The sequence below is a fragment of the Gobius niger genome (assembly GCF_951799975.1).
Source record: "Gobius niger genome assembly, chromosome: 8".
NCBI classification, from domain to species: Eukaryota; Metazoa; Chordata; class Actinopteri; order Gobiiformes; family Gobiidae; genus Gobius; species Gobius niger.
The window spans coordinates 14,053,430-14,061,844 of record NC_136859.1 but is presented as its reverse complement, the minus strand read 5'-3'; the positions used below and the strand labels follow the sequence as shown (position 1 = coordinate 14,061,844).

General features: G+C 42.2%; 1 protein-coding gene across 1 annotated transcript; it reads right to left on the bottom strand.

Annotated features, from left to right (window-relative positions):
* Positions 1-2,350: 2,350 nt before the first annotated feature.
* gem (GTP binding protein overexpressed in skeletal muscle) lies at positions 2,351-3,643 on the bottom strand. The gene is made up of 4 exons (XM_079562094.1): positions 3,246-3,643; positions 3,085-3,167; positions 2,814-3,006; positions 2,351-2,728 (listed from the first exon to the last, which is right to left on the bottom strand). Exons 1-4 carry the CDS (start codon positions 3,598-3,600, stop codon positions 2,445-2,447), a joined length of 915 nt encoding a protein of 304 aa, XP_079418220.1. The 5' UTR covers positions 3,601-3,643; the 3' UTR covers positions 2,351-2,444.
* Between the last annotated feature and the right edge of the window lie 4,772 nt (positions 3,644-8,415).

The following is an 8,415-nucleotide window of genomic DNA, read 5'->3' as shown; positions in this document are numbered from 1 at the left end:
GGTGATGCATGTGTGGGTCACTCCACCAGTCAAGGCCTAAACAATACAACTGGTCAATGACAAGTGAGTTGAAGGCCACAGTAAACACCGCTGAAATGAACAACAGTGCACTCAAAGGCAGCGCCATATCATTTTGATGTGTGTTACATGTTACAAACAGCCTGAGTGTGAGTCAGCTTCACACGAACAGCTTTTAGTAAAATCTGTGACTGCGGCGGCTGAAAGCATGGGCTGCCACCGGCTTCTTCCTGCTTTTGGTCGTTTTGATTAGACAAGGGTCTCAAGAGATGAAAACTTAGGACCTTTGCCATTGCAACTAAACATTCAAAATAAATCATCTCTTTTAAATGGTCAAAAGTCCCGAGTAATCCTTTCAATGGACAATAGGGCCTGTGTGATTGAATGTCTCCACTTTTTGATGCAATCGTGATTTGTGTCAACACAAGATGCTGGACTTTGCGCTAGTTTTTGTTTGATGTGACTAAGTATTTCACATATTAACCAAAATCAGATGTAAATACACCGCCTGATAATAAAAAAAGTCACCCGGATGTAGCTAACTGTTATGATCTGAGGTTGCTGCAGTTGGTCCGATCAAGATTCATCAAAAGTGCCCAATGAATGAGATCAGCTGACGACATAAACATCCTGAATGACCAGATTATTCCATTGATGGATTTCTTGTTCCCTGATAGCGCAGGCTTATTCCAAGATGACAATGCCAGGATTCGTGCTGGTCTCACATTGTCAAAGAGGTTTAGGGAGCAAGAGACATCATTGTCACACATGGATTGGTCATCACAGAGTCCAGATATTAGAGAATCTTTGTGATGTGGTGGAAAAGGCCCACCTTAATGTACCCATAGGCCCCGGGGCTTAAACAGAACTGTGGGCCCCCACCCCCCCTCAGCACAAATCCTAACTCTAACGCTAACCTATTACCCTAAATCCCACAAAAACCCTGCTACTCCTACATGCATCCCTCTTGGCCAGGTAGGGCGGGCCTACTCCAGGTGCACACATAGGAGCGCAGCGCAATCATTGCATACGGTTAGTCAAGTGAAGTGAAAGCGACGTGATTGACATGAAAATCAATGAATCACCTTTTTTTATTCACTTAATTCAGGCTCCAGCCCCTGCTAGCCCATTGGATAAAGTGGCTCTGTGCGCAGTGGTCACACTCTCCCATCATCAATGAAACATTAATGCTACAATGGATCTTATTTTTTCACATAAAAGTTTCATAATACATATTTAAAGGCAAACTATACCTTAGATTTCTGTCCAGATTTCAGCCTTAGTGTCAAACTATGGGCTTTTATGGAATTGTATGATGTCACCTGAGTGTAACCCATTATTACCGTGTTTACATGGTCAGGACGGTGTATTTTAATGAACATGAGACACACATGCATATAAACGTGTCTTGTAGCCGCAGGGACATTTCCATGTTTTGTCCCGCATCCACGCTCACACAAGTGCCCTCTTTCAAACAGACTCCAAAGATAAATTGCCTTGTCCAAGGACGCAATGGCAGTGAGCCACTCGCAAAAAATAAACATTATTCGGAATTCCACTCATTGGATAACTCTTCTATGCAGATTCAATGCCACGAGCAGATTGTGCATTTCACAGCCAATGCCCCCCATCTGCCTAATGCTGCCAGGATGCAACACACTCAACATGGCTCAAAAGCTTGGACCATCACTATGGCAACAAATATCCTCTAATACATTAAATATCTATTTTTAAGCAACAGTGGCAGTGGAAAGTGAGTGAGACACGAGAAGGCTGAAATATCGGATCAGAAGTCTTCTGAACCACTGCGTCTGTAAAACGTATCTTTATCAGAAGTTAGTCTATAGTCTTTAAATATCTGACTAATGTAAAGGAAGCATTGTCTCCGCCATGATCATTTATTTATCATCATTAAAATACATACATACATTTATGTACAATACATTTATTTACAAGGAGTGAAACACAATGTTCACATAAATTAAATATTCATACAAAGTTTGATCACCCTTAGCTTAAACCTGTTGGCAAATAACACATTTTGTGAAAATATCACAGACTTATAAAGTTTGAAAGTTGTCGGTGTAAACCCTCTGTTTGAGAAAATATTAAAGCATCCATCAGTCAATAACAACAGGCCAGTCCAATTGTTCATGTGTCATTAGACGGCATGGACACTTTTACATCGCAACAAGTATTTCCTTGAGTGCAGTTTGTCCTCCCAGCATAGTTCTCACCTTCCATAAAAACATGTATAACAGGGCCCCCTATGGCATAAGGCCTCACCTGTAAGAGAGATCCCTATGGGACATTTAAAAAAACAGCAATTGTTTAGTGAGAGATGATTTATGCCCTCTGCTGGTCTGTCCACACCCACAAATGTCCAGGAAGAATCCAGCCGTTTCATTTCGGAGCAGAAATGAGCATTACAGAACTGAGAGGTCATGGCAGGATTTGGATTTGAGCCAAATCGCAACATTGGGGTTGTTCTTGGCCACCACTTTGTCGATAAAACGTTTGGCCTTGAGGGGAAAGCTCTCTCTCCGTAAGCTACTTCTCGCGGATCCACGTCGTTTGTTTGCTTCCTTTGAGTCTCTGCGCAGACGTAATTGCCGCACAATGCCATGGAAAGCCTCCCAGACGTTATGCTGCATCGCTGCTGACGTCTCAATAAACTTGCAGTCGAACAGGGCGGCACACGCGCGGCCCTCTGAAAAAGTAATGGCAACAATTAGACCCACACACGAATGCGCATTGAAAAGCAGCCAATTCAACCATGAAAGGCAGGGTCTTACCGTGGGGGGAAACCTCTCGACGGCGCACCAGGTCACACTTGTTGCCTACCAATATTATAGGAGTGTGCTGCGCGGGACGGCAGCGGCGCAGAGAGATGCGCAGCTCTGACGCGCGGAGGAAAGACGCGCGGTCCGTGATGGAGTACAGGAGCAGGTAAGCATCGCCTGACTGCATGGGGCAGCTCTGATCACACTGCAGGAGGATAGTTTACAATAGTCAAAACACATAGGCCCTACTGCAGTGAGAAAGCCAACAGGACTTTCAACTCACCTCAGAGTCCCATGAAGGCTTATCAGTAAGAGAAATCGTTGCAGCTTCTCCGTCCACTTCAACCTCCTTTTCAAACTCTTCATCTGCAAATAATCACAAAAGCATAAGAAAAACAGAAATAACGCTGGCATCTATCCTGCAGCAGGACAATAAAGATTCACCTCCACAAAGCTCGCACTCGTCGCTGTCCATGCTGTCCGCTGCTCCGGCGAAGATACCGGCGAAGGCGGTCTTCCCGACCCCGCTGGCCCCCAGGAGCACCACGCGGTACGGACCGCTGGGTGGAGGCGGCTCTCCGATCGACTCCGATGAAATGACCGAGTCCGAGGAAGACCAACTTCCCCGGGAGGCGTCCGAGTCACCCGCGGAGCCAGTGCAGGACTTGGAGCGGGAGATGCAGATGGGGACGCGGGTGAGCAGGCTGTCCGAGAGCCGCTGACTGCCCGGGTCACAGATGCTCCAGCGGTGGAGCTCGGAGTGGAGGCGCAGGCTGTGGCGGCGCATGCTGGACAACATCCTGCCCGGGAGAGAGGAGCGACCTCTTCGAAAAACGGGTTTGAATAATTGATGATCAAAAAGAAGAAGGGGCAAAGAAGTTATTAAAGCCTAAATTGATGTAAAGTCACTCATAACTAGGCTACAGCAGCTTTAGAGAAACTGTTGGTTCGGTAAATCCCCCTTGCAGCCGTGTGTCCTGGTAATCTCCATCTCGGGGCTACAAGTGGCACAGACTGGGCTTCCCTGAGCTTTATACTGTCACGGGGCGGGGGGCAGCACTCATGAGCAGCGTGCTCACTCACTGCAGAACATGAAGAGGTATAGACTCTAATAAACTGCCATGGGATTAACACGAGTCCACTGGAGACTATATACAGAGTAAAAGTAGTGACTGCTGCCATGAGACCAGCGGGGAATATTTACAGAAAATGACTTCACCCCCAGGAGATTATGTCTCATAATGAGGTCATTAAGCTACAGAAATATTATCTGGACACAAAAACGTGAAGGTTTCAGGGAACCCAGGATCAGAAGAAAGTGTGTTGTTGAATATTGCACTTAAGGCTATAAACAGTTGAGCTCCATGTAATATTCTGTTGCTGATTTATAAAAGGGTTGATTGGAGAGATAGAGCCAGACCAATAAATTGGACTGAAAACTTCAATATGAAGGTGTGGTCCGCACATGATAACCCGGTTTAATATTGACTAGTTCAAACAATCCATTCATACCCAGGAATGAAGCCACTGTATTACTAACAACTTCGGTTTTGGATAATATCTTAAAGTTCAATCATTAGGTTGCAGTTACAGTGAGTAAAGAGTTAAAAAGTAATTTCAATTTGATTAATTATTATGAGTAGTCTGATACTGATTAAACTATTTTCCTGTTAGTCAAATTGACTCTTATCACAATAACAGTGGGCATAGTTGCTGTTTTTGAACATAATAAAAGTTTTAGTCTGGTACAGAATTGTACAGCCTCTATTTGAGCCTGAGTGAAGAAAGTAACGTGAGACTGATGTAGTGAGTCTAACATTTTCAGTATCAGGTTTACAACAATGACAATAAAAAAATATTAGGCTTGAATACTTGTGTTCTTGAGCTGCTTATGCAAACGTCGACAGAGCCCCATCATGTTGTGTCGCTGTAAACACCAGATTTCCATTAGTGAAAGGACAGTGTATGAGAGACACTGAGTCATTACTTTAATTGTTTGGATTAAGCTGCTTTTTGTTGTTGTCTGTACTTGTGTGTGTAGAACTGCTGCCGGCTGCTGTGTATTACAGCTCTGATCTGTCCAGCAGATGACGGGACACTTTAAATCCCTGTTAAGTGCTGGAGCCGAACCAGAGTCGCTAGCCGGACACAGATATTGGAGTAGCTGTTGACTTGACATGGCCTCATTTTGGGGAGCTCTATCTGTATAATGCACTGGGAGAAAAAAGCGCAAATATGATGGCATTTTGAAATTGAAGTCATAATCTGAGATGGAGGCTGGGATTCAAGTTAATAGATTGAACGTTGGTGGGGGTCCAACTACACGTGCGGGTGTTTTGATCACGTCTTTGTGCACAGCCCCGCACTCTTCAAAATCAGAACCAGTGTGGGCGGATAGTGTTTAACTCACAGTGGGATAAATACAGTTTGTACTTTGTCCTGTAAGAGATTAAAAGCCTAATTCTGAATGAAGTAGGTTACATGCGATGAGAACGGGTTGCAAATGGGAAGCAGCGGATTTTGCACTCATGCAGCACATCACGCCTAAGTAAGCAACTGGTGGAGCAGGTATGGGAAACACCGTGTATGCTGAACAGTTTTGTTATTGTTGGGTATACACATTTCCACACACAGTGACTATGACACACATAATACCTACACTTTATAATGCCATAGTAAATTATATGTAGATCCTTTTTTTTCTGACAATGAACCGTATGCCAGTTTGTGCATGATGTGGATAGGCTCAGTAATTACAGAAACATTGATCATACCCCCAGGTCTCTGTCAAATTTTAGGCCAGGGATAGAGTCGCTAATCAAACTCAATCAGACAGACTCTATGGGTGGCCAGACAAAATCATAACAGTATTTTATATTTTTGGATACAATAAATTACATCTTTCTTTAGACACTAAACACAAGTTTAGTTTCTTTACAATTAATTGACTGTATGTAGGCCAGGAAGATACATCACGGGTGGTCCATTAGCGACATAGCCGACCATAGAACAAGATTGCTGTTATCCAAGATCCCCTACTGTTTACTGACTTCACTCCTCATTGGTTCAAAACTATGAGAGTTTGACTTTTCTACCATTTACTGGGGAATTCATTCATTATGCTAATACTAATCGCCAAAGTAATGAATGCAGCATTGCTCCAGTACACCGGTCATGTAATGTAATCTACTTCTGATCAGATTAATGCTAACTGCTTATTCAATTAATACAAATAAATAACAAAAAGACACCTGATTCTACAGATATCTGCACTGTTTTTCAGCCATAAGGCATCATATTCTTGTCTATCACACAACAGATAGTCTTTGTAAAGAAGAGGAAAAATCAGGTCAAGCTATTAATTGACAGTAAAAGACAATAATGTTATTATATAAAAACAGTACAACATTCATATATATTATATATGTGTTAGAATGTTTTTGTTTTTCATAATTTGTTTAAATTCTTTTACAGCAGCAAAGCTACAATTGTAAACATTATTTAACATTTGATAAATTAGTAGCTGACTAGTAACTATTGAAACTATTAACTATTAAAACATACTAACTATTAAAATAATCATTAGTTGCAGCAGCCCTATGAAGCGTTCTAAAACTTGAGAGAAGCTGAGGCTGATGAATGAAAAACGTGAGGCTGCTGCGTTAATACCAAAGGCTTTTTTCCCTCCGTGTCCTTCACATTCAGATATCAGGGATCAGGGGAGTAAACCTGTCTGTCACATCCTTTTCTTCTCAGCACATTGAGCCCTTTTCCTCTTAAGCAGTGGAGAGACAATAATTCACGGGCAGAAGATGTCAGATCATTGATATCTCAAACTGGAATGGCTTTACACAAACAAACAGACAAATCCAGACACATGGCTCTCAGACTGATCAATATCCTGCGTGGACGTGTGGGATGGTGCACTCTGCACGTGTCTGACTCTAAAGAGCTGCACTGTTTGACAACAGAGACAGAAAAATCCTCTCGTCGCTCTTCAGGAGCTGAACTAAATTGCTTGTTGACCGTCGCCATGGCATTGCTGATAGCCAGCTCACAGGGGTTTGTATCATTTCTGAAGTTTGAAAGTTGTGCTTTTGTTGTTTGAAAATCATAAACAATAGATTGGTTACATGTTCTCTAATTTAATGATCTTGGGAGATTTGGGATGGCAGTAAAATGCCAGCACAGCAGTGCAGCCAGAAGGTCTCGGGTCCAATCCCTGAGCCGGGCTTTTCAGTGTGGAGTTTGCATGTTCTCCCCTTGTTTGGTCCCGTGTCCACTAACTCTAAAAACATGTGCAATAGACAAGGATGAATGAGAGTGAGTTTGTGTGGGCAACTGTGAGACATACACAATCCAGCGTGGCATGAGAAATACATTTAAAAAATGATGGCGCAGGAGAGTTAGTTAGAGAAATCGCCTACACTATTCTTTCTTCTTTTTTTTTTTTTATGAAATAAAATTAAACAACTAGTTATTTTGGGAGATTTGCTGTGCAGATCTACTACTGCTACTTCTAGTTTTTGCAGGCTGTGTAGATTTTGTGGATGTGCATGTCTGTCTGCTCAAAGTCAAAGCCAAATACGAGTAGTTTTATTGAAAACTATGAAAAAAAAATGTAAACACTGTATAACAAAGCTCCGTAAGGTGCACATTTAAATACATAAAAAAATCTTAAATAAAAATATCTTATAAAAAAAGTATTACAGCGCAAATATGAACTGAATTCCATATCTCCTTTAAAAATATATATCGATTTATATCTTAAATATCGATATATCGCCCAGCCCTATGCTGTTGACATGAGTTTTTTTCCCCCAACTTAGTAAATTTGTTCTGAATAGCAAAAAATGGAACGGTTTATGCCAGTTTTTGGTACAGTGACCTCGAAGCAACAGAGACATTCACCGTAGACCAGGTCAAAACATCTGCATGATGAGAGTGCAGAAGATTTTTTTAATCCGGAAATATTAACACAACTATATTTAAGATATTTAAGCAGGTTGTTGTGTGGCAAAGCCACTTGCAATTGTGGGCTCAAGTCCCGGCACTGATGATTTGCTAAATAGTTTAATGAATATGAATATATTAAAGGGGGGTATTATGCAAAATCGACTTTTTCAAGCTTGTTATTGATGTTATTATGTCATTCCCTCATTAAAAACATGCCTGAAGTGTTGCCTTGGCACATTCACGTATTTTTGATCTGTAAAAACTCTGATGGCAGCCATTTTAGGGATAGGTTTGCCTGAGTCCTCCTAGGAACGCCCCCACCTCCTGGAGACGCCTCCGAGCTTTCGTCACCAGCCGAGTAACCAACCACTGCTCCTCAGCAGAACCCCCTCCCCACTGATGCCACAGACAGCGTGTGGAGGGGGCGTGTCGGAAAGGGTCAGAGGTTCTTAAAGAGACAGAGGCCTATTTGAAGACATTTGCCACGGCCATTTTGAGAGCAATTTTATACAAGGCAGTTATTCTAATTTACTGCATTTACAGACCAACAGAAGGTTTGGTCATCATTGTAGTGTGCTATAGACTGGTGCTATGTGATTGAAAAAAGCATAATACCCCCTCTTTAATGAATGAGTCATTCTCATTCTCATTGTTTTGT

What these genes read in the sequence shown, in the direction of transcription:
- gem (XM_079562094.1), bottom strand. Translation starts at nt 3,600, where the DNA reads ATGTTGTCCAGCATGCGCCGCCACAGCCTGCGCCTCCACTCCGAGCTC. An exon ending in CGAGTGCGAGCTTTGTGGAG is followed by an intron (nt 3,168 to 3,245) that starts GTGAATCTTTAT and finishes GATTATTTGCAG; the next exon opens with ATGAAGAGTTTGAAAAGGAG. An exon ending in TCGAGAGGTTTCCCCCCACG is followed by an intron (nt 2,729 to 2,813) that starts GTAAGACCCTGC and finishes TTACTTTTTCAG; the next exon opens with AGGGCCGCGCGTGTGCCGCC.